At 39.6% G+C, this 27,153-nt stretch overlaps 1 protein-coding gene across 2 annotated transcripts in view; it reads right to left on the bottom strand.

Moving 5' to 3' along the window:
* Positions 1–27,153, bottom strand: part of erbin (erbb2 interacting protein) — a 237,857-nt gene that overhangs the window by 55,048 nt on the left and 155,656 nt on the right. For both annotated transcript variants that reach the window (XM_067982614.1, XM_067982615.1), the window contains exons 7-14: positions 16,040–16,103; positions 15,303–15,377; positions 12,384–12,528; positions 10,129–10,201; positions 9,748–9,877; positions 7,292–7,407; positions 5,315–5,384; positions 259–358 (exon numbers count right to left, since the gene is read on the bottom strand). In XM_067982614.1, coding sequence (XP_067838715.1) covers positions 259–358; positions 5,315–5,384; positions 7,292–7,407; positions 9,748–9,877; positions 10,129–10,201; positions 12,384–12,528; positions 15,303–15,377; positions 16,040–16,103 — 773 coding nt within the window. The remainder of the gene's footprint in view (positions 1–258; positions 359–5,314; positions 5,385–7,291; positions 7,408–9,747; positions 9,878–10,128; positions 10,202–12,383; positions 12,529–15,302; positions 15,378–16,039; positions 16,104–27,153) is intronic.

Below are 27,153 nucleotides of genomic sequence, written 5' to 3'. Positions count from 1 at the left end.
AGTCTGCATTGATTTAGCTTATCTCATCAAGGTGGTAGTAGAAACTGTATCCAAGGAGCACTGAAGCCAATTTTGAGCAGATTATATATATATAACAAAGAGCGAGAGAGGCAGATAGATAGAGAGACTAGATGATGCCAACACTTGTGGAACCATATCCCAGCAGGTTTGAAATTTGTTTTAGAAGCAGTGGTCCAACACAACACTTGAAACCATTTGTGCTGCTAATAGGGATTGCTGAAAACTTGACAAACCCACCATCCTCTGTCCTGGGTTGCTGAGGGAACATGTAGTTCGTGAGCACTTGCTTCTGAGTATCTGGATCCACCTCTTTCTGAAGGGGAATAAGTGGTTTGGACTGCAAAGGAAAAGTTAAATGTTAGTTCCTTTCTGTCCATCTTGCCTACCATACTCTTCTCTTGAAAGCAGCCACACACTAAGGTAACAGTCCATGGATAACAGTCCTCAGGTACTTCACACAATTAGCCACTCTTCAAGCAAGGTGGCCATCATAGTTGAGCTCATACATGTCCTTACCTGGCAGCCACATGTCCATTTCCAGAAGAGCTCACTGCATAGTAATCAGAAAAAGGAACCCTGGCCAATTTTTCCTTTCTAGCTCACGGACTCTATAGCAGACCATATTTAATTGGCTGAGACTGACTAATTCCAGGATAAAAACTGGGACCTTCCTGATCTGTTTGGCTCAGTGTCACAGCACTGAGCTTTGGAAGCCACTCACCAATCTTATTTTGATAGTCATATAAAATGAAGCAGTTAATTTGGTTGTAGAAAAGTTAGTCAGTCTCTTGATAGCTCAACAAGCAAATATTACCACAGCATTACGATGATTCATCACATGACACCTCAAAGAATGCTGAAATATCTTAGAACAAGTTTAATGGCTAAAGGAACAAAACTGATCCACAACCAACAGATTAAACTTAACTTTCACTGGAAGTTTCACTAAATTGTGAAAAGGGATAGCATTTGCGACTTTGCATCTGAAAGTTTGTGGAACACTAACCAATAATAAATGATTTATATATTTAAAAAGAGAATTGTGCAATCTGGGCGATTGAAAAACAATTACAATCCAAAGTACATGATAAATTAAGAAGATGGCTGTACTGCTGTATTTACAACATTGTATCTCACGAATGGCGAATATACCTCAAGCATTAAAAGTATGATCTATGTGAAAGTTCTTTTAACTGTTCAAACTGAGTTTTCCTGTTTCAAAATAGAGTTTACTAATTCCAACACTAACACCTGGTATATTTGAAATGCTGCTGAGCAAAGCGCTTGTTGACAGACATAATAATCGGACATTTTAGCACGTTAAATTGTGCAATACACTTGTGCAATTTGAAACATGAGACAGCTATTGCTGAGGCTGTGCTCACCATGCTAGGAGAAACAATCTTGTTAATATTGGCATTTCAAACATTTAAAACACAGAGGCTGAGCAGACATCAGACTCAAGAGTTTCTGTTGAGCCATTTAATTAAGGAACTGAAAACAAATGAGTTTGAGTGACCTGTCCGGTAAGTGCATTGTGTACGGTGTGAAAAGCATGAGGCTTAATGAACTGCAAATCAATGACAATTAGAAGATATCGGTCATCAGATGTGGAACAGCAGGCATTTATTCCAGGATAATTATTATGGGGGAAACTATTTGGAAGTCAGGAGTTAAGTCACCCATCTAATGCTTGGGACACATAACTGGAAGACAATTGGTTCTTTGGGATCTTTGCAGAACCTGATCAGATGGCAACTAGTAAGTCCAAGAAACATTCTAAGCATTCATATTTCAGACTTGGGGCCTGTTTCACACCAATCAATCTAAATACATAAAGTCAACAATCCAGAACCTCGAGTTCACTGAGGTCATACAATGGATTGAAAATTGCAATTATTGTTAGTTGGCATGTTGCATGACAAAATATGAACAAAATTAATTTAAAAACCAAGTCAACTGGTGACCGCCTGAGGAATTCCTCTTTACCACCCCATCCACTTGTTGCTTTTGTGAGGAGTCTCCCCACTCCCACTCACCCAGACGCTCATTGCTGCACTTGAATCGTTGGTCATAGTCTCCATAAAATAGCTCAAGAATGGAGTGGGGAGGTGGACTTGCAGATCTCCTTAGATTCCAGCTGAAGGTCAGGAAGTCTCACTTCCAATTCTATAGAATGTGTCACTAGGACAACAAGTAGGGACAGGGGGTGGCAATGGGTAGAACTCAGGGTTAGGAGAGGAGATGGGCAACAACACAAAACATATAGTCCAAGGACCCCGTTAAAGATTTTATAAGCCGTTAGAGGGATTAGGACTTGGGGAGTGAGGGGAGAAACACAAAGACGAAGAATACATCTTCATTATACATTGTGAGTGACCATGCATGTAGAATCATGCACTCCAGTTAAAGAGAATAGAAGGAGCTTTAATAAAGAATCCTGTTGTCAAAATGTAGAATTTCACTTTTAACTTGAAGTACAAGTAGTACTGGGTTGTTCAGAAATGTGTAACGAATGGAAGAGTTAAAAATGTTAAAAATGGAAAAACAGCAGCTTTCAAGCTAAAGGTTCAACAAAAAATTACCTTTATCCACTTCAAAGATCAGGCCACTAATGTAACAAGCATTGGGAAACACAACCCAACAGGTCGGCTTGGTTTCACAAAACACAGCAAATAGCTTAATATAATTGTACCTCAGGGCAATTCAGGATGGATCTTAATCATCTGAACTGGTTTTCACAAGGTGCAGCTGATCTACTGGCTGCAAATCTAGAACTTTCTTGCAACAATGATCAGTAGCTTGGAAACACAGGTCAATCGAATGCCACCAAATATGGCATCATGTGATGCTGTGAGAAACATGGATGAAATCTAACTGATATTGAAATAACCATTGCGGTGTCATCCCCCCAAAAAATGTACATGTAAGCTGGTGCGGGGGAAACGGACTAACAGTTTTAGAGTAATTTTTCCACAATTCAACAGTAGAACAGCTATCAATGGTGACCTGTAAAAATCTGCTCCAGTTTGTCATCAAGAAATTTGGTGGAGTCTTCATTGTTAATTGGAAATGATATTATACAGGATATTTAGTGGACTCTGGTTTCCAGCTTACAACAGCAACCTGTACTTATACAGCATCTCTAATGTAGAAAAAAAATAATAAGACATTTCATAGAAGTGTAATCAGACAAGAATCAACACCGAGCTAAAGGAGGAGACTAAAAGCTTGGTCAAAGAGGTGGGTTTTAAGGAAAGTCTTAAAGAACAGGGAGATGGAGAAGCATAGAGGTTTAGTGAGGGAATTTCCCGAGCTTAGAGCCTAGATGGTTGAAGGCATGGCCACCAACGATGGGGTAAAAAGCGTAGTGATACAAAATAGGCCAAGGAATTGGAGGAATGCAGAGTTCTTGCAGGACTTCGGGATTGGAGACGGTTACAGAGATAGGAAGGAGAGTCCATGAACGGATTTGAATACCAGGATGAGAATTTAAAATTTTAGGCATTGGGAGACCGGGCACCAACATAGGACAGCGAGCACAGGGGTCATGGGCGAATGGGACTTTGTGCGAATTTGGATACGGGGAGCAGAGTTTTGGATGAGCTGAAGTTTATGGAAAGGGGAGATAGGCGGGAACCTAGGAATAGACTAGTCTGGAGATGAGAGCTTCGGCAACAGATGGGCTGAGGCAGGGGGGGGCAATTGGCAATGTTATGGAGGTGGGAAGAGGCGGTCGTTGTGATGGAGAAGATATGGAGTTGCAAGCTCAGCTCGGGATCAAAAAGGATGCCGAGGCTGCGGACAATGACTGATGGCGAGGGTACGGAGTTCGTAGGGGGTGCCAAACCTTGGCTTCAGTCTTCCCAATGTTAATCTGGAGGAAATTGCAGCTCATCCAGGATTGGATGTCAGACAAGCAGACAAGAGCACAGTAAAAACACAGAACAAGCAGGGTCAGGGGTTGGGCAACATGCTCTGCATTAGCTTTACACTTGCAGCTTAAAATTATAGTTTGGGCTAAAATGCACCCACTATTAGAGTCAGCAAATCTTAAGCAGTGGAGGAGAGGAGATTGCGGGGGTGGGGGTGAGGGTAAAGGATGGCAATGGATAGAGTTGCAAAGGAGAGGAACTAGGGTTGCCAACTCTGGTTGGAGGCATTACTTGAGGTTTGATCATGTGACATTCTGATCAAATGACATCTGACCATGAGATGCCTAATCATGTGACATCTGATCACATATTTATCCCATTCTCTTTGATATAAAGTTTAAGTCTCCACTTTAATAGCCATGTGGTGAGGGATTCCACGGACTAATAGCCCTCAGTTCAACAACCCTCCTCCTCCTTTTCCCCCTTAGTATTTTTTCCAGTGAGAATCCTTGGTTTCAGTTCCCTAGTTCCCCATTCACCCACCATTGGAAATAATCTTTCACTGTTTACCCACAATAATGACCCCACGTTCCATCACCCCTTTACTGGCTGCTCCTCTCTGTGCCTTTCCCACTCACCAACTTGCTGCTCCCAACTCCACGGGAAATGCTGGGCCCCACACCCACCCCATTCCCCAGTCACCATCTCTCCCCGATTCCACGTTCCCCATTAGTCTCCCTCTCCTCCCCCACACACTCGAGCCCCCTGATTCCAGCTCCTCCCCTCCCTGGTCGTGATTCTCTGCGGGTGCCGGCTCTGAGCGGGAAATGATTCTGTTTAAAATTAATGCAGTTTAACCTCGTTCTGAGTCCCAACCCCAGGTAAACGGTCAGTAATTATTTACAGTACCTCAATGTGCCTGTTGTTCATATGGGTGCCCTTGCAGTGTGAAATTTAAATTGCTGATCTCCCTGGCTGCTGGAGGCAGTCCTCAGGATAGGTCATTCCAGGAGGGTTGAGAACCTCAAGAGGAACTCAGTAGGGAACTGCTAGTTCAGGTGCCATCCTGATTATTAATTAGAGGGTTTGGTTGAAAAGCATGACAGTAGTCAGAATATAAAACCCAGCGGGAAAATAATGAAGACTACCTATATTTTAAATTATTCTGGAGCAAATCCTGACAATACCAGTCATTATGAACAAAAATATTATTAGATCCTGATGTTCTAAAATATAATGAGACAACTTTCTGTAGAAACCCGAAAACTGCTAGAATGTTTATAGGGAAGTGGGTCACATCTATTTTTACATGTAAATCCACTGACCTGTCTTTCTCTGAAAACTTTCTGAAAATAACTTGCAGTACTTCTCTAATTTTCCACGGGTGTATTTTGAAAAAATACAGTGTATTGACTCACCTGATTTTCAGACAGCCACATCGCTGTTAGCTCATGCAGTTTCGTGAAACTAAAGGGCAGATTCTTTAATCTAAGGAAATATAATTAAGGTACGCCAGTTAACAGGAAAACTGTAATTTAATTCACAAGGTAAATTATACACTGAATCAAATGTTTGAGATAATAGCATCCTGAAACTTGCAAAGGCATCAATTTTTTTTGTGGGTGGTGCATAAAACCAAGCAGTTATTAAATCAATTCACAGACACAGTTCTGACAAGACGGCCAGTAATAAAACACTCCAACAAAAACATACAGAAGTGACAGATTACACAAAGGTTACAAGGCACTTCTGGTTGTGAAACTGAACAACAGATGGAGCAGTGTTACAACATTTAGGAACTTTAAAGGAATCATTCCCAAGAATAACAGGATGGCTTTGCATTGATCAGAGTAAGTAATGTGGCACAGTGACTAGAACATGTTACATACATATAACAGCAAAAGTTCTTTTGTTATAATCCAGACCCTTGGATTCAGGATGTAAACAAATAATAGCCATTGTTTTGGGATACGGAGGGCAGGGTAAACCTTGAAGAGGCGCCCAAAATTTAACAACCCGTCTGGTGCAGTTAGCATTAGAACATTTTAGCTTGTAGTTCTGCAATTTTGTTCTGTAATAACTTAATCAGTAAGCTATTTAGGTCGTGGCAGGGGTCTCTCACAAGTACTCCCCTTCTCCCACTGAACAAATGATGTAAGTATTCATGTGACCATCATGGTGGTCAGTCAGATTAATCTTTTGCAGCCTTCTTGCCAAATCATCAGTTACTGAGCTTATGCTGGGATAATTGATTTTCATTACCATTCTCCTATGTACCCAGTGCAAAACAGCAAGGCTTCAGTCTTTCACTCAGCCATCAGTAACAAATATCAATGTAATATCACTGTGCTTTTAAAAGCACTGAAGCATTAACTGTTTGTAGGGGAGTGGCGAGTTGGCAGATTAGCAATTGTAGCACTAGCTGGCAGGAAGCGTGGAGAATGAAGTGAGCGATTGACTTTATTAATCTATCAAAATGAATAAATTCTTTGCTTTGATATGCAGTAAAGGAATAAGGTATTAAAGATGAAAGAAAAATAAGCAGTTCATTCTCTTTCTTATCTGGCACTTTCCTCTGAGCACGAGGACTATTGGAGCATTACCTTCCACCAACCACTGCCTAAATGTTTCTGGGTATCGAATGCTTTGCTAAAATAACTACCTTGCTATCACAATCATACTTGATGTTTCCCAAACAATTTTATTCAAGAGCAAGGCTACAGTTTTTTTTCAATCACATTTATACATCTGGCTGACTTCATGAAGTGGCAGAACTAGGCCTGCTTCTTTCTGTTAACACTTGTGCCAACTTAGATAAATTTTAAAATTAATCTACAGTGGTAATTTGTTCCATACAAGGTCTGAAGGAATGGGCTTGATGGGTCAGGTAGTCTCTTTACATTTCCTGCTTTGTGTTCCTACCATCTGCTACTCCATGGAAAGATTACACACAGCTCAACCTATCATATACTTTAAAGCATCATAATTTCAAAACAAAAATTATTTTTTTCCATCAACAAGATGATGACATATTTAAGTGACAAGCACACAATTAACTTTAATGAGAATCTGAGGAGGTCAAAAATCTTGGAGTATGCAAAACATGTATAGCTTCTTGCATGTAATACGAAGGGAAATATCCAAATATAACCTGCTCGGTAACTGCTGCAACATCTCAGAGTGTGGTACATTTATTCCATCATTCCATTACATTCATTGAAAAAAAATCAAAGGAAAGCTTAATTTGAGCACATGTATACACTGAAAAGTAAATTACACACATGCAAAAAACAGTGAATCGTATAAAGTTTCATTACATTTTCTTTGAACCACAGTAGGGAGGTAGGAAAACATCCGCATTTCTGTCTAGGATTAATTAAATCTGAAATACCAACCGGTTGTCACTGAGATTAATAACTTTCAGTTTCTGCATCTCTCCCATTTCCTCAGGTAAGTACTCCAATTTGTTGGAATGTAGGAACAGTACAGTCACATTCTTCCAGTTACCAATCTGAGGTAAATCAAATTGTTACAATTTGAGACATTTATTCACATCAGAACACTATAAATTAAAGCACTTGTATTAAACCAACACAAGGACACAGAATGGTATTGTTACAAGGCAGTAACTTGGCGGTTCAGATGAGGTCGTAAATTGCAGGAGAATTTTTGTTTCAACTATTATGTGGCAGAATATTACAGAGACAGCATGAAGATTAAATGATAATAAAGAGGACAGTATTGCAGGCACTGAAGCCGTACAGCAAACATGTTACTGATACTACAATGTCAGAGCTCCTTTTAGCAGAACGTAAACAGCTCAGGTGAGGTACAGAACCAAAGCAGTAGAATTAATTCCGTAACACTGGCTGAACTCCAATAAATCACACCGTCTTGTCTTTATTTAATCATTGTGCAGTTAAAGCTCGACTAACGCAGAGGGAAATTCACCGTGTCATGTTAGACCAAACTAAGCTGCTTAGATGGGGTTTCCAAGAAATAAAAATCAATTCTGGAAAGGACAGGCATCTCAAATTACCTACAAGGCATGACAGTATCAGCGCTCTCTAAATATAGAACAAAATTAAATTTTTAATATTTCTATAACTCTAATGAGTGGTAATGATACCTCAGTGAAGACATTTTTACTGATGAGCAAGATAATAATGTACTAGCTATCAGATCCTCCCTCAGCTGTAAAATTCTGCATTCTATAATTTTCCCCAATGAATAGGATCCATATCGATTTTACAATTCTCACTTCAAAATACTGAAACCCTGTAGTAACTATTGATATAACTTCTTCACAGATGATTGTGAACATGTGAAATGTCCTACCCAGGGTGGCAGTGAAAGCAGAGGCTGTTACAAATTTTAGGTCGAACGTGTTGAAGTATGAATATAAACATTTTCAAATTCCATCTGTTTGTTTCAGGTGTAAAAATGTTTTTATTTTTCTAAACAATTTATAAAACATCTAATTTTAGTGTGCAACATAGCGTATGTAGTAGAGCTAAATGAAAATTTGTTTGTGAACAGGCTTTAAAAATAGCACTGCTTGTTAAAATTATCTTGGGATGCCTTCTACATTAAAGATGCTATATAGATACATGCAGTTATCAAGAAGCCTAGGTAACAGGCCCAAACCCACAGCAAAGGAAACCATTAAGGTTGAGAACAGTAGAAGACAAGGTAAATCAGGAGACCAAACTTGGGTTTTTAAATGTGTATAGGCAGTATGAAGGCAAAAAGTTCCAGTGTTGGGTGCTGGAAAAGAGCAGCAGCAATGTTAAATATGTTATATCAATAGTTACTACAGGGTTTCAGTATTTTGAAGTGAGAATTGTAAAATCGATATGGATCCTATTCATTGGGGAAAATTATAGAATGCAGAATTTTACAGCAGCAGTTCATACACTGACCAAAGATGCAGAATGGGCACAATGTGATGTTAGGGACAAACTGAGCAACATATATCCTCAACCTGAATTTTATGCATTTGTAAACATTTGGTACTTCTGTAGACTCTACACAAAACATTAATGACTTTTTAAAAATTCGTTCATGGGATGTGGGCGTCTCTGGCAAAGCCAGCATTTATTGCCTATCCCTAATTGCCTTTGAGCCGCCTTCTTGAACCGCTGCAGTCTGTGTGGTGAAGGTTCTCACGGTGCTGGGATGGCACAAACAACTTCCTTGTCAAATCTAGTTTAATTAGCCCTCTCTGTACAACACGTTGCAGAGTAAAATAAAAACTTGCTATTTATACCATATCACAATAGGTTAGGAACATAGGAACAGGAGTAGGCCATTCAACCCCTCAATCTTGTTCTGCCATTCAATTAGATCATGGCTGATCTGTACCTCAACTCAATTTCCCCATTAAACTTTATAAAACTCTAATTCCATTTTCATCTAACCCCAGCAATTAGGGATCAAGTATTTTTAAAGTGGGCTATTTAAACATGTCGGGTATTGTCAGAAATAGGATCCAGCAAACTCCTAAAATCAATATTTATTATGTAAATGTTTGAATTGTAGAATCTAAGACAAATGCTTTGTAATACAATATCTGAGCAATGAATGCAGACTACTGCATTATAAATAAATACTTGCACTAATATAGCATTTTATCATGCTGAGATGTCTCAAAGAATTGCCATTCAAGTAGGTAAATTATGTCGGCCAATTTTAATTTCTATTAAACTGACAATTCACACAAAATACATTCTGAACGAACCTAAGAAAATATAAATGAAAAGACTGAAAGCAGAAGTCAATAAAATATGACTGAAATTTTCAAGTTTTATTCATAAAGTAAGAATTAAAGTTGCTTGTTTTAAAAAGTTACCTCTGAAGGAAGTTCTGTTATGAAGTTATGATCTGCGGCAAATGTTCTTTGATTTTGTAGCTGCCCAATTGTAGGAGGCAGAACTTCAATTTCATTAAAACTGAAATCAAATTCTTCTAAACATGAAAGCCTACATAAACACAGGTAAATAAATTATTGCACATAACCAAGAAAATGTTGTTTTTCATACTTCTTTCGAAGAACATTTCATATGGGCAAAACCATAGAAGAGATATGTTACTGACACAGGACTCCTTTGACAAGGACTCCTATAACAAGCTAAGAAGTAAGCAAAATCATCTGTAGGTAAGGCGATGGCGTCTGTTTACAATAATGCATTTGCACTACAGGGTAGATATTTTACCAATCTGAAATACCTACCCTCCTACTGAGTCTGGTAAGCTTATCAGTTGGTTTTCATCCACTTTGAGAGCAGTTAGTTTCTTAAGAGAGCCTACAACAAAGTAATGAACAATTAAACAAGAAATAGTTACATATTAGCTCCCATAAGAATTTCAGTTCAAAAGCTACAATTTGTTCAAATTCTATTGACAACTCTAACAACATAATTAGCTTGCCAAAAAAGGAGACTTATTCTGTTGAATGCAAGACCAGGAATACATAAATGCCATGTAGTTTGCTCATCAATTCAATCATATTCAGCTTATGATTTCCTATTATGTTTTCCTCATGCTCTATGATAGATCTCTTTCATTCTTGTCTCCTGTCCCACAAACTGAAATTAAGCTACTACGCTTTCCTCACAGCCCAACAGTCAGGCCCACTTTAATCTTCATTCTTGTACTTTCTTCATTGCCCAATCCCTTAATATTAGAGGTAAAAAGGTCACAAGAGGCTGCAATATCCCACTGTGGCCTCATCACTTAATCATGGGTTAATATTACTTCCTCAGTCTGTATTTTCTCTTCTGACGATACATCCTAAGATTTTACCTGTCACAAAGTCTGGCAAAGTTTTCAGCAATTGCTTTCAAGTACTTAAGGGATCAATCACTAAGGCTTAAATGCACCCATAAATCCACCAATTTAGACTTACTGTACAGTCCTTAAGGACTTGGGTTGGGGGGAAAAACAGCAAGATAAATTACAATATTTAAAGTTGAAGTTTTCACTGAAGGAAAAAAACAACATCCTTTTCTCCTCTCCAACCCCCAATACTGTAGGTTTTATTATTTCAAGATGTGACCACTACAGAAAAACACATTGGTTACTATGGAGTTGCTTTGGGATTTCCTGTCTTTATGGCTCAAGAGGGGAGGTAGTCTAGAATGAATGTAAACATAGATTAAAAGATAGTGAGAAAGTCTCAATCTCAACTAGTTTCATTTTATTAACCATTCTAAGTTTCTCTTAATTTCTGTCATCAAGGATTTTTCTCTTTGAAACACTACAATTTATACTATTTATATTTCTCAATTTGGTTCTGCAAGAGCTGTGGGCTAATACCAGATTGTATGATTTACTTGCAAATAAAAAGTTAAACAATCAATCAGACAGCAGAACTTGTGGGTGTTTTCCTCATCAACTGGATTTTGCTTTTGCATTTAGTTTTCTCACCAAATTTATTCACTCCTCTCAAGGTTGAAACTTTTTTTGGGGTGCAGTTTCACAGGTTCTGGGCTCCCTCCAGTACCTCAGCCACTATTCATTATAACGACGAGTACAGGGAGGCAAATGGAAAATCACAGCCGAGTCCAAACTTGTTCTCACATGTACTCCCAGCAGCCAGATAACCATCAGGAATGGCTGATTTTTCCCTCCCTAACTCAGGAATGCTAAGGACAATTCTACAACCCCTACCACTGCCCTGCCTCAAATTAACATGGATTCAGATCAGCTATTCATTGGGGAAAGTTGCTGAGGCATCAGGGCAGCATATTGGATTTTGTAGGTAGATAGTTTTTGGAAGGCAACAAATGTAGATTAAAATAAAACTAGTCATGCTACTGCAAGTTATGACTCGTAAGCGCTAGGAAAAAATTACAATCAGCACTAGCCAGAATGATAAATTAGCAATAAAAAGCAAACAACTTGGGCACTCAGCTTTACAAAACAAAATACCCTGAAATGGGCTTTATTAGCTGAATTAGTAATATGGGAGTTACAGCAAGTTTTACCATAATTTATTGGTATGTACCATAATTTGAACCTGAAGCATTTTATAATGATGTACTTGTTCCAATTTATTCAATGAGGTACGCTAAACAATAAACAATCGTCTTGGGCATCAAAAAAAAGAATTTGACATGTCAAATCCCGTGACATTAAAATTCTAAAACAGCTGACATTAATTTTATAAAACTAATAGTTTCCAAATTATCCTACAGTTCTGTCATGAACAGCCATATTCTGATCTTAGACAAATGTAATGTATCTATTAAGAGTACAGGAAGGTTCTAAATCTAGAATAATTTGATGTTTACAACTCAAATCTTCTTCATTCACCAAATTCGTTGTTTTAAACATACCCTAGTGGATCACAAATTGAAACACCGATAAAACTAAGTCAGACACGAAATATTCCAGTAAAAACATTGCTAAAACTATTACTTTCAGATATAGAATACTTCCTTCTTCAAATATTCAAGCATGCACTATTCACTTAAAGTAACAAACCAATGGATTCAGGTAGCTGTTGGAGCACATTGCTAGACAGCAGCAAGTCCTGAAGATTCTCACAACCCGATATGGCATCATCAACCATTTCCACGTTGTTTTTGGAAACATCCAAGTAGGTCAATTGCTTTAATTTGCCAATAAACTGCAAAGACAAAAAAAAAACATCGACATTTAATATTCAGTCACATCTAAATCACCTACAGGATAATGCAGATTAAGTGCTCCCTCGATGGTTCAGCTGTTTACGGTAAGTAGCTGAGCCAAACAGTCTAGGAAAGCCCCAGGTTCAAACAACAGTTTGGACTGAGTTAGCAGAGTCAAAAATTGCCCTTAAAGCCCCTTGGTTCGAGGAGGGGGTTTAAAAAGTGCAAACCTTGCTGAAATTGTACATGTGTGGGCATCAGATGAAGACAAGATCATGCTCAGCTGTGATGGTCCCCAGAGTAAAATAGCTTACTGACACTCACACATGAACAATGAGTTTTTGGGGGATGTACGGGAGGGCAACTGATGCCCATGGAACCATACCATAGCAAGGAGTCAATACCTTCAGGAAAGGCATGCAGAAAAATGGAAAGAAAAAAATTACAGTCGGACACCAACCAAAACTCTAAATTTATCAAAGATCCGACATTCCGGTTAGCTATCAGACCACCAGAGCCCTAATGCTCCTGAAAGCTTTCCCCTTCATTTCTTCATCCCCCACAATTTAGTTTTATCAGGAGCACTGTTTAAAATTAGACTCTGAATTGTGTTAGCAAGTACACCAGGCCTCCCAACTATAAGACCAGTTTCCTCCACATTCAGGTAAAAGGCAAAGACCCTTCACACATGCATCTGCTACTGAATCAAGAAACTGATAGGGTATCCCTTAAGGAGCAATAGGACTCAAGCAGACGGGCAGCATTCTCAAACATTTTTTTTTTAAAACACAGCCGGTGAAAGAGAATTGGTCCCAGTCTAGACATCTGGTAGGGTAGGGCTCCAGGAATAGTGTCATTAAAATAGTCAAGAAAACTTGCTGCTATGTACTAGATTTTCCATCCACTACGGTTTAACATTAGAACCCAAATAATTCTAAAACTCTCCCAGTATCTACTGTAAAAGTAAAAATTGCTCAAGATTTTTTTTAAAAAAAGACATATACTTTAGAAATAAAAACAGAAAATGCTGGAAACACTCAGGTCAGGCAGCATCTGTGGAAAGAGAAACAGAGTTAATGTTTCAGGTTGATTACCTTTCATGTTCTGATGAAAGGTCATCGACCTGAAACATTAACTCTATTTCTCTCTCTACAGATGTTGCCTGGCCTGTTGAGTATTTCCAGCATTTTCTGTTTTTATTTCAGATTTCCAGCAGCTGCAGTATTTTGCTTTTGTTTTATATACTTTAGAAAAATGGTCTCCATTGTGCCACTCACATACAAGACACTTTTCTTAAAAAAAAACTCTAAAATGATGATTAAATATACAGAACGTGGTTAACTTTGGTGCAAATTAAACTAGAGAGTGTGTTGAAGCTAAATGAATAACCATAAATGAGCTAAGATTGGTAAACAACCTCAGAAATTGGAATAGGAATAGGAAAGATTAGCAGACTTTTGTTTGGAATTACTGAATTACAAATGCTGCATTTCTTTTAGCTTGCATGTAAGATAATTGAAAGTTATTTTGGCCATTTTTAATATACTTGATATCTGAAACACAACTTCATGAATGAGTTCCCCACAACTTCTGTGCTACTCTTATGAAACCACCACATTGAGATGGTACAGTATCAAAAGAGGACACCACAAATACTTTTTCAGAAGCTTCATTGTCTGAAGACATGACATTTTCTTCCTTAGGCTCACTAACAATGGTACTTAAACCTCCCACTGAAAGCTAAGTGGTCCACTGCAATGATAAGAGGTCATACTGAAACCCAAATAGACCACAATTTTGACCACTCCAGTGAACCAATCCTATAGCAAGTAATTTCAGAGAAAAACAATTCAAGTTAAAATTGGTACACTATGTCATTGCAACATGAATATACTTTGCTTGCACAGATGCATTTTCAGGAATGCAGCATCCCTCAGCATTCATGCTAGCCTTTTCAGCTCACCTTGCACCGCACCACCTTTGCCTGGTTCTTTCCTCCCCTCTCCGCCTGGCTCTGTACTTGCTTAAAAACTGTTAAATCAACTTCTTTGAGTTCTGACCTGAAACGTTAACTCTTATTCTATCTACACAGATGCTGCCTGACCTGAGTATTTCCAGCATTTTCTGTTTTAATTTGCCTCAACATTCATGCTAGCCATTTCAGGCTACTTTTATAGGTTCACCAGCTTTCCCAGATACTTGTGTATTTCCACTCTTCTTCTTCCCCCCCCCCCCCCCACAACCCCGACTGCTGTGAAGACGACAGCTACCGAGGTTACTTTGTGAGCAACATGTACTCTGCATCCTTTTATAACCATGTGAAAAGGGTGTGTACGAGATGACCAACAGAGCTGCTAGGGGACGCTGCATCCCCCAGTGCATGCAAACTGTGGTCATATGACAGAGCTCACTAATTTTAATTTAAAAGGTATTCAAGTAGATCTGAGAATCATTGATCAACCATAGTTTTCCAGGTAGAAAAATATGGTTCCTTAAAACTGCTGAATGAAATAGAAAGTGGTCAGTACAATGGTTTTATTTCACAACCTCACCTTGCACCACACATTCATTTTTAATCACTGCCAACCTGAATTAGAAGTGTTTAAGGAATTATTCTTCAGTATGGATCCAATGCTTGTGGTCAAAGCCATAGTTTTAATAGGCTGCCAATTTAGCCTCATCTAATTACATTTATATAATGCTCATGTCCTGATAATGGTTAAGTTGATACATTGGTGCAATATCAATTAGTACTACAGCACTACACACATACCCCAGGGAGCACTGCAAGTCTATTGCCATCCATCCAAAACTCCTTTAGTCCAGTCAGTTGTTCCAATACTTCAGGCTAAAGGGAAACAGCATATCAAAACAGACATTTTTTTAAAAATTACACATATACACACACACGCAATGATTTTTAAACAGAAAGTCAGTAGTTTATTTTTCTAAAACATTTGATTATAGATTGCACCTAAATCTATCTACCTAGAAAGAACTTCTGTGGTTGAAAAAAGGTTGGAAAATACTAAGTTGCAAATCAAGTTGAGATAATGTTTTTTTTGCAATTAACATAAAACAGGTTACATACATTAACAAAAAACAAGGTCATTTGGCTTGAATGCCTTTAAACCAAAATTGATTTTTTAAAAATACAAATCTGCACATACTTCATGAGAACCCTAAACAGAAGATTTTCAATGGAGGGGAAAGGTGGCAACCGCATATACCATGGCCAAAAGTTTGGTTATAAAAGCACTGTGCTGCCAATCTTCTCAGCCTTGTAAACCCTGATCACCGACTCTTTTCCGAACAAGATCATGGTCCTAACTTTCGTTTGCAAAAATTTCAAAAGTAGAATTTATTTATTTTTTTTGTAAAACTTTCAATAATTCTAATCAATCATACTATTATGATCTTGGAGACACCACATAGACTACCAAAAAATAAGAGCCAACTGCTTTAGAAATAGCAAAAGTGCATTGGTTGAGGTTTTCTAGAACTACTTACCACTTCTGTGAACTCATTACTTCCCAAATCTAATCTCTCCAACTGGGTGAGTCTGCTCATGGTTCTATAAGGAACAAGCATCAACAAATAAGATACAGAAAACAGATTATTGAGCATACGGATAGAGCTTCTGGATATTTAGATTAAAGTTTTCTGTTCTGGGATAGTTAACTTTACCAATATAAAAAAAACTCACCAATGCTATTATAAATGTAACTGCTTCAAAACTGATGTGTTAAGTCAATAGGGAATTCAGTAGTACTTGACATTTAAGTTTTGTAATTCTAAATAAAAGCCAAATAAAATGGAGTTGCATAATTCTTTGATCAAATCAATCATCCTACGAGATGTCAGTATTCAAACAGCAACAATTGCTTTCAAAAATAATTTAAATGGATATCCACTTCAGTCCTACGCCCAACCATCTTCAGTTGCTTCATCAATGAACTTCCCTCCATCATAAAGGTCAAAAGTGGGGATGTTCACTGATGATTGCAGTGTACACTTCCATTCGCAACCCCTCAGATAATGAAGCAGTCTGTGCCCACATGCAGCAGGACCTGGACAACAACCAGGCTTGGGCTAATATGTGGCGTGAATGTTACTTGCCACTTAAGTGGCAGGCAATGACCATCTCCAACAAGGGAGAGTCTAACCACCTCCCCGTGACATTCAACGGCATCACCATCACCGAATCCCCCACCATCAACATCCTGGGGGGTCACCATTGACCAGAAACTTAACTGGACCAGCCACATACATACTGTGGCTACAAGAGCAGGTCAGAGGCTGGGTATTCTGCAGCGAATGACTCACCTCCTGACTCCCCAAAGCCTTTCCATCATCTGCGAGGCACAAGTCAGGAGTGTGATAGAATACTCTCCACTTGCCTGGATGAGTGCAGCTCCAACAACACACCTGAAGCTCGACACCATCCAGGACAAAGCAGCCCGGTTGATTGGCACCCATCCACCACTCGAAACATTCACTCCCTCCACCACCGGCACACTGTGGCTGCAGTGTGCACCATCTACAAGATGCACTGCAGCAACTCGCCAAGGCTTCTTCGACAGCGCTTCCCAAGCCGCGACCTCTACCACCTAGAAGGACAAGAGTAGCAGGCACATGGGAACACCACCACCTGCACGTTCCCCTCCAAGTCACACACCATCCCGACTTGGAAATATATTGCCGTTCCTTTGTCGTCACTGAGTCAAAGTCCTAGAGCTCCCTACCTAACAGCCTTTGGGAGAACCATCACCACACGGACTGCAGTGGTGCAAGAAGGCGGCTCACCACCACCTTCTCAAGGGCAATTAGGGATGGGCAATAAATGCCGGCCTTGCCAGTGACGTCCACATCCCATGAATGAAGAAAAATACCCAAACCACGATTGCTTATAGCTTCACCCCTCATTCATTTATTATGTGATGATTGGGTTACTCTGACATTGTTAGTAGGTTGTAATTTAAAACAGATGGTAAGATTCAAAGTATTAAAGTGTCCTCGCAGAATGCATTTTTTTTTTTAAGGGTCATGCAAGAATAGCAGGCATTTAAATCCTTTCACACAGCATGGCAAAATGTACTGAATGCTGGGAACCAGCAACACTCCACTGTTCAGATAGTCATAGTAATAAAATCATGATTAACAATATAGAGAATTTTAAGTTGTCCACTAAACAAATTTTTGAAAAAGTACATAAGAACATAAGAAATAGGAGCAGGAGTAGGCTATACGGCCCCTCGAGCCTGCTCCGCCATTCAATAAGATCATGGCTGATCTTCTACCTCAACTCCACTTACCCGCCCGATCCCCATATTTCTTGATTCCCTTAGAGTCCAAAAATCTATCTATCTCAGCCTTGAATATACTCTACGACTCAGCATAAGAGCCCACTGGGGTAGAGAATTCCAAAGATTCACAACGCTCAGTGACAAAATTCCTTCTCATCTCAGTCCTAAATGTCCGACCCCTTATTCTGAGACTACGTCCCCTAGTTCTAGACTCTCCAGCCAGGGAAAACACCCTCTTAGCATCTACCCTGTCAAGCCCTCATAGAATCTTATATGTCTCAATGAGATCACCTCTCATTCTTCTAAACTCCACAGAGTATAGGCACTTTCTACTCAATCTTTCCTCAAAGGTCAACACCTCATCCCAGGTAGCAATCTAGTGAACCTTCACTGCAGCATCTCCAAGGCAAGTATATCCTTCTTTAGGTAAGGAGACCAAAATTGCACACAATACTCTAGGTGTGGTCTCACCAAAGCCCTGTACAATTGCAGCAAGACTTCCTTACTCTTGTACTCCAACCCCCTTGCAATAAAGGCCAACATACCATTGGCCTTCCAAATTGCTTGCTGTACCTGCACGTTAACTTTGTGTTTCTTGTATAAGGACACCCAAATTACTCTGAACACCAACATAGAGTAGTTTCTCACCGTTTAAAAATATTCTGTTTTTCTATTCTTCCTACCAAAGTGAATAACCTCACATTTACCCACATTATACTGCATCTGCCACCTTCTTGCCCATTCACTTAACCTGTCTATATCCCTTTGCAGTCTCTTTGCGTACTCCTCACAGCTTACTTTCCCACCTAGTTTTGTATTCTCAGCAAACTTGGATACATTACACTCGGTCCCTTCATCTAAGTCATTAATGTAGATTGTAAATAGCTGAGGTGCAAGCACCAATCCCTGCACCACCCCACTAGTTACAACTTGCCAACCCAAAAATAGCCCGTTTATTCCTACTCTGCTTTCTGTCCGCCAATCAATCCTCAATCCATGCTAATATATTACTCCCAATCCAATGAGCCCTAATCTTGTGCAACCACCTCTTCTATGGCACCTTTTGAAAATCCAAATATATAACATCCACTGATTCCCCTTTATCTACCCTGCTAGTTACATCCTCAAAAAACTCCAATAAATTACCCTTTCATAAAACCTTGTCGACTCTGCCTAATTATATTATGATTTTCTAAGTCTTCAAGTTTTTATAAAAAAGGTATTATAGGGAAATGTTGTAAATAGCTAGGTTAAACTTTATAATAGAACAAAATAATTTAGCTCTAACTATACACTTTTAATAACTAAATCCAGCTGCATCTTACTAGTTGAAACCAGTGTGCTGTCCATTACATTTATTCTTCAAAACCACATTGCACTGTAAAGCAAGCATTAATTTGGATGTAATATTTTTTTAAAAACACCTGATTTACAAATTGTTTGAAATCAGATCTTGCAAAATCATGAAAAGTTGACAAAAGATGAATCTGAAAAGGGATGCTAGCTGTTTTTGGCAGAAGAACAGTGACCTTCAGAACAAATCTATCAAAACTTCACAGCTGTGCAGTCTGAAAGTTTGAATCTGTACACTGCCGATGCTTAGTCCAAACATAGCGGACAATTTCCTAGAATCTTACTATGTATAGGCTGTGTAACAACAGTACAGCACACCTGTTATCCCAATTATATTCAGGACTAGGACAAAATATGAAAGAGTCAATCCACAGTCATGCAATCTCATTCACACACATTTTTCAAATTGAGTAACAAGAGATCTTCATTCGAAAAGGCTGATGCAAGTGAATGATTTTCATCCTGAGCTCTGAACAGGAGTAATTTACTCAGCACAAACTGGGTTGTACATCTCAATCCATACAAATATTGTTCTCTCAGTCAATACAATCAATAATACCCTCCTCCTATCACACCTAAAATGATGCACAACATAATGGATCAAAATTTTACTACTTAGTGTCTAAAACAAGACTGTACAACAATACACAAATTATGGTGATCCAAGGTGCTTGTGTTGCCAATGTGGAAAAAGCACTCCCGTGATATCAAACACCATCGGAATTGTGTTCTGAAGTCCTGGCAACTGAGTGTTTTGTCCATAATGTAGCATTGCATTAGTCCAAGGTTGGTTCTTGTGCAATGCCTAAAAGCTGCTAACTACTAATTAAGGTACCGGGCACTGTCCTAACAATGTATCGCATCGCTACACTCTATGGAAAAATAAATGGAATCCATTATTAAGGAAGTGGTAACAGGACACTTAGAAAATCATAATATGATTAGGCAGAATAAACATGGTTTTATGAAAGTGAAATTGTGTTTGACAAATCTACTACAGTTTTTTTTTGAGGCTTTAGCTGGCAGGGTAGATAAAGGGGAAACAGTGGATGTTGTTTATTTGGATTTTCAAAGGCATTCAATAAGGTGCCACCTAAAAGGTTGTTACACATGATAAGGGCTCATGGGGTTGGGGGTAACATATTGGCATGGATAGAGGATTGGTTAACCAACAGAAAACAGAGAGTAGGAATAAACGGATCATTTTCAGGCTGGCGGGCTGTAACTAGTGGGGTACCGCAAGGATTGGTGCTTGGGCCTCAACTATTTACAATCTACATTAATAACTTAGATGAAAGGACCGGAGTGTAATGTATCCAAGTTTGCTGATAATACAAAGCTAACCGGGAAACTAAGCTTTGAAGAGGACACAGAGTCTGCAAAAGGATATAGTCAGGTTAAATGAATGGGCATGAAGGTGGCAGATGGAGTATAATGTGGGGAAATGTGAGGTTATTCACTGGTAGGAAGAATAGAAAGAGAGAATAGTTTTTAAAAGGGTAAGAAACTATTAAATGTGGTGTTCAGAGAGACTTGGATGTCCTGGTACAAGAGACACAAAAAGTTTGTATGCAGGTACAGCAGGCAATTAGGAAAGCAAATGGAATGTTGGTCTTTTTTGCAAGGGGGTTGGAGTACAAAAGTAAGGAAGTCTTACTACAATTGTACAGGGCTTTGGTGAGACCTCACCTGGAGTACTGCGTACAGTTTTGGTCTCCTTATCTAAGGAAGGATATACTTGCCTTCGAGGCAGTGCAGCGAAGGTTCACTAGGTTAATTCCTGGGATGAGAGGGTTGTCCTATGAGGCAAGGTTGAGTAGAATGGGCCTATACTCTGGAATTTAGAAGAATGAGAGGTGTCCTAATTAAAACATATAAGATTATGAGGGGGCGCGACAGGGTAGGTGCTGAGAGGTTGTTTCCTTTGGCTGGAGGCTCTAGAACTAGAGGGCATAGTTGCAGGATAAGGGGTCAGTCGATTTAAGACTGAGATGAGGGGGAATTTCTTCACTCAGAGGATTGTGAATCTTTGGAATTCTCTACCCCAGAGGGCTGTGGATGCTGAGTCATTGAGTATATTCAAGGCGGAGATTAATGGATTTTTGGACTCCAGGGGAATAAAGGGATATGGGGATCGGTCAGGAAAGTGGAGTTGAGTCGAAGGTCAGCCATGATCTGATTGAATGGCGGAGCAGGCTCGAGGGGCCATGTGGCCTACTCCTGCTCCTGTTTCTTATAGTTTATTCATTTAAGAACATAAGTAAATTCAAGAGTTGAAATGTTAACAGAGCATCTGCAATGAAATGAATTAAATGATTTCAGCTAGGGTTCCGTTCAAGTGAAACCTGTTCGTTCAAAATGTTTACTCCATTTTGGTCAACTAGATTTACTTAGGTCAAATGCGTCATACTGTTCTTGTACTTCGAATTCATATGGTAACCAGCACTTGTTCCAAATTTTTAAATGCATCTTCTAGGGGGTTAGCGTTTCCTGTAATCCTTTCATGGTTAGGACAGCATAAAAAGACAGACTTGCTCTGTCGACCCCAAATCATTTATTGTTTTTATTGCTGTCAAACATTCATACTGACCCAAAAATCACCCCCTGTGGAATAGAACACATCACCACTGTGCTCAATTTTAAAGGCACAGCTGCTGGTCAATCATACGGACTGAGCTCCCTCTAGACTTATCTACTTCCGCCAGGCCTGCCAGAGGTTGAAGTGTTCAGAATCATCAAAGTCAAACATACAGAGATCATAAAATATGATCCATTTCTGCTCCTTTTACATAGATTTTCACATCAACAGTCAACTCTGATGTAATTAACTTTACAAGCACAGTAAAACAACTCACTATGTTAGTGAATCTCACTGATATTTTCATGGGTGCATTCACAGCCTCATGTTAAACCAAACTCTGGTTTCTATTTTTGCAATCGCCCTTTAATTTGTGAGAAGTAATAGAAGTAGCACAACATAGAGAATCATAGAAAGGTTACAGCATGGAAGGGGGCAATCCAGCCCATCGAGTCTGCGCCAGCTCTATGCAAGAGCAACCCAGCCAGTCCCACTCCCCCGCCCTTTCCCCATAGCCCTGCAAATTTTTTCCTTTCAAGTACTTATCCAGTTCCCTTTTGAAGGCCATAATTGAATCTGCCTCCACCACCCCCTCGGGCTGTGCATTCCAGATCCTAACCACTCGATGTGTAAAGAAGTTTTTCCTCATGTCACCTTGGGTTCTTTTGTCAATCACCTTAGATCTATGTCCTTTGGTCCTTGACCTTTCTACCAATGGGAACAGTTTCTCTCTATCTACTCTGTCTAGACCCTTCATGATTTTGAATACCTCCATCAAATCTCCTCGCAACCGTCTCTGTTCCAAGGAGAACAACCCCAGCTTCTCCAGTCTATCCACGTAACTAAAGTCCCTCATCCCTGGAACCATTCCAGTAAATCTCTTCTGCACCCTCTCGAAGGCCTTCACATCTTTCCTAAAGTGAGATGCCCAGAACTGGACACAATACCCCAGTTGTGGCCGAACCAGTATTTTATAAAGGTTCATCATGACTTCCATACTTTTGTACTCTATGCATCTATTTATAAAGCCCAGGATCCCATATGCTATTATCTATAACCTTCCAAATATCTATTATCTATTAGCCTTCCAAATATCACCTGCTTGTTTGAAGATATTAGTAGTATTAGATCATGGAAAAAATAAACTTCTTGATTTAAGGAACTAAACTATTAAAATAAGGTGCAACTGAAACTTGAGACACCCTGGTCAATAGCATACTAAAGCACCGTGCCACAGGTACAGGGTAAGTATTCGGCCCTGTGATTTTATACACCAGGAGTTCACAATCTGGGCCCTTGGGAAGGTGCTTCCCAAAGGGGTGGGAGAAAATTAAAAGTTAATGGGGGTGGGGAGGAGCAGATCTGAGTCAGAAAGGATGCCAAGCCACATAATTTTTATACATTTAGCTAAAGTGCAGAGACCTGGAAAGAGGTACTCCAGGATGGTCTTGGAAAATGCTCTTTCAAAATAAAATACAAAAAAAGTTATCAAAATATTCTCCTGCATGTAATGCAGTGATGGACCCATTAATACTTTTCCAGAAAACAAAATTCTTTCAATTTTTTTTGAAATTGAGGATTTAGAGGTTTTCACTATTGTAACAACATTAAACTAGTTTGTTATTGTTTTCAGAGGAAGAGTTGGTCAGCCTTTGTATGCAGATGTAATTCACATCAATGTTGTCTAGATTTGGATCCAACAACTATTGACCCATGTCTATTCAAATAGTGTAACTTTTGAGTGGATAATTGTACATCCGATATCTGTAACGAGATGGAATAACTGCCTTTGAACCAACTCTGTTCATAAAGGTTTTCTTGCCAAATTGTTTACACGTTTATCCAGAGTCACGCAGTTTGTAGAACGTGGGCTGGGTGCTATTTTCAACCAGCTATTACTGTTTAAGCTTAATCAAGGCAATATTTGGATATGCAAGATTTGAACAAGGGATGGATGCGTATGCATGCCAATTGGGGCCATAGAATGTGTCTTTCAAATAACTTTTGATTGACTGTTCTGATTAATTGTGAAGGTACCTTTTTTTTGTCTCTTTTTGGCTGGCATAATTTCAAGAGGGCAGAATCCAATGCTCATCGATGCTTTATTACTTTGCAGTTCTGTTATATGCACCAGGAGCTGGTGGGGATGCTCAGAGAAAGATAAATCCCATGTAAAGACTTTAATCAGTCACGAGGTCTAAAATTGAGGGCAATGCTGAAGGCTTTTATTGTTTTGAAACATATACTGTAATTTAAGTGAAGCATTGTAATCTAGTTAAATCTGCTGAATTTGCTCATGCTTCTGGTTAATATTACTTAATAAACTTGATTTGCAGTTTTCAGTCCAAGATATGGTCCATTATTAAGGAGAGGTCATGGTTGTATCCTGTACGCACTCTGATGATAAAAGTGTTAGTTGTTTACCCAGAGACCTGCTACTTAGCACAGAAGCTCAGCCAGCTGTGCATGCCTATGAAAACTTACTTGTGCATTGGGCACAAGTAAAAAATGGTAAGTAGCCTGAATTAAACAAAATATTTTTTCTTGAATGTTTTTGGAGACAGCTCAGCGGATTTGCTCACTTTTGGAGGTTCCAAAGGCAACAGTGGTAGGCTTATATAGTGAGGATGTAAGTGGAGGGGTCAAATGCCAGCACAGCATGTAAATGCACAGTATTTTTGAAAATAGCAATTTAACATGTAGAAATGTAACATTGGCATTGAAATAGCTAAAACGATTCTGAAATAAACAGACCATCCGTTAATAATGTAAAAGAAAAAAAATATTTTGGGCACAACAGTTAACCAAACATATATTGTGGTGTCAAAGCAGATCCATTGAATAAAGGTCCAAGCAAGTGAGACAGATACAGTAAAACAATATCAGGTATGGGGTGTTAGCCAGTTACTGTCACTGTAATTAAAAATAGATCACGGCAAAGAAAAGGATTCAAAGAAGGGCTAAAGCTTTAGATCACGGAGCTAAGAAGCTACAGGCACTTTTACTTTATGATGGTGTCATCGACTGTCAACACATGGCTCTTCTACGATCAACTCTCCTCGAAGTAAATACACCAAGCTAGACAGGGAGACCCACTCACTTTGTTGTTAGCCTTGCATTCGGCATTTCCAAAATTCCCTAAATTCTGGGAGGGTCCCATCAGATTGGAATATAACAAATGTAACTCCTCTATTCAAGAAAGGAGGGAGGCAGAAAGCAGGAAATGACAGGCCAGTTGGCTTAACATCTGTCAGAGAAAATGCTAGAATCTATTATTAAGGAGGTTATAGCAGGGCACTTAGAAAATCTCAACGCAATCAGGCAGTCAACATGGCTTTGTGAAAGGGAAATTGTGTTTGACTAATTTATTAGAGTACTTTGAGAAAGTAACAAGCAACGTGGATAAATGGGATCCTGTGGATGTCGTGTACTTGGATTTCCAGAAGGCATTTGACAAGATGCCACATCAAAGGCTACTACACAAAATAAGAGCTCATGGTGTAAGGGATAACACATTAGCACAGATAAAGGATTGGTTAGCTAACAGGAAACTGAGTGTAGGCATAAATGGGTCATTTTCAGGTTGGCAAGATGTAACGAGTGGAGTGCCACAGGGATCAGTGCTGGGCCCTCAACTATTTACAATCTATATCAATGACTTGGATAAAGGAACCAAATGTATGGTTGCTAAATTTGCTGATGACACAAAGGTAGGTAGGAAAGTAAGTCGTGAAGAGGACATAAGGAGTCTGCAAAGGGCTATAGATAGGTTAAGTGAGTGGGCAAAAATTTGGCAGATGGAGTATAATGTGGGAAAATGTGAACTTGTCCACTTTGGCAGGAGGAATAGAAAAGCAGTATATTATTTAAATGGAGAGAGATTGCAGAACTGAGGTACAGAGGGATCAGGGTGTCCTAGTACATGAATCACAAAAAGTTAGAATGCAGATACAGCAAGTGATTAGGAAGGCAAATGGAATGTTGTCATTTATTGCAAGGGGAATGGAATATAAAAGTAGAGATGTTTTGCTACAGTTGTACAGGGCATTGGTGAGACCATCTAGAATATTGTGTGCAGTTTTGGTCTCCTTATTTAAGAAAGGACACAATTGCTTTGGAGGCGGTTTAGAGAAGGTTCACTCGACTGATTCCTGGGATGAGGGGGTTATCTTATGAGGAAAGGTTGGGCAAGTTGGGCCTGTATACATTGGAGTTTAGAAGAATGAGAGGTGATCTTATTGAAATATATAAGATCCTGAGGGGACTTCAAGGGATAAGATCCTGAGAGGATATTTCGCCTTGTGGGAGAAACTAGAACTAGGGGCCACAGTTTAAAAATAAGGGGCTTCCCATTTAAGACGGAGATAATGAGAAATTTTTTCTCTGAGGGTCGTGAGTCTGTGGAATTCCCTTCCCCAGAGAGCGGTGGAGGCAGGGTCATTGAATATTTTTAAGGCTGAGTTAGATAGATTCCCGATTAACAAGGGAGTCAAAGGTTATAGTAGGTAGACGGGAAAGTAGGGTTGAGGTCACAATCAGATCAGCCATCATCTTATCAAATGACAGAGCAGGCTCGAGGGGCCGAAAGGCCTACACCTGCTCTTAATTTGTATGTTTGCATGTATCAGGACAATTCTTTTTAATTCGTTCATGTGATTTAAAAAAAAATTCATTCATGGGATGTGGGCGTCGCTGGCGAGGCCGGCATTTATTGCCCATCCCTAATTGCCCTTGAGAAGGTGGTGGTGAGCCGCCGCCTTGAACCGCTGCAGTCCGTGTGGTGAAGGTTCTCCCACAATGCTGTTAGGAAGGGAGCTCCAGGATTTTGACCCAGCGACGATGAAGGAACGGCGATATATTTCCAAGTCGGGATGGTATGTGACTTGGAGGGGAACGTGCAGGTGGTGTTGTTCCCATGTACCTGATACTCTTGTCCTTCTAGGTGGTAGAGGTCGCGGGTTTGGGAGGTGCTGTCGAAGAAGCCTTGGCGAGTTGCTGCAGTGCATCCTGTGGATGGTACACACTGCAGCCACTGTGCGCCGGTGGTGAAGGGAGTGAATGTTTAGGGTGGTGGATGGGGTGCCAATCAAATGGGCTGCTTTGTCCTGGATGGCGTCGAGCTCCATAAGTGTTGTTGGAGCTGCACTCATCCAGGCAAGTGGAGAGTATTCCATCACACTCCTGACAGGTGCCTTGTAGATGGTGGAATGGCTTTGGGGAGTCAGGTGGTGAGTTACTCGCTGCAGAATACCCAGCCTCTAACCTGCTCTTGTAGCCACAGTATTTATGTGGCTGGTCCAGTTAATTTTCTGGTCAATGGTGACCCCCCCAGGATGTTGGTGGGGGATTCAGCGATGGTAATGCCATTCAATGTCAAGGGGAGGTGG

The sequence above is a fragment of the Heptranchias perlo genome, chromosome 4, assembly GCF_035084215.1.
Source record: "Heptranchias perlo isolate sHepPer1 chromosome 4, sHepPer1.hap1, whole genome shotgun sequence".
Classification (NCBI taxonomy): domain Eukaryota; kingdom Metazoa; phylum Chordata; class Chondrichthyes; order Hexanchiformes; family Hexanchidae; genus Heptranchias; species Heptranchias perlo.
The sequence above is the reverse complement of the archived record's forward strand: the minus strand, read 5'-3'. Positions and strand labels throughout refer to the sequence as shown.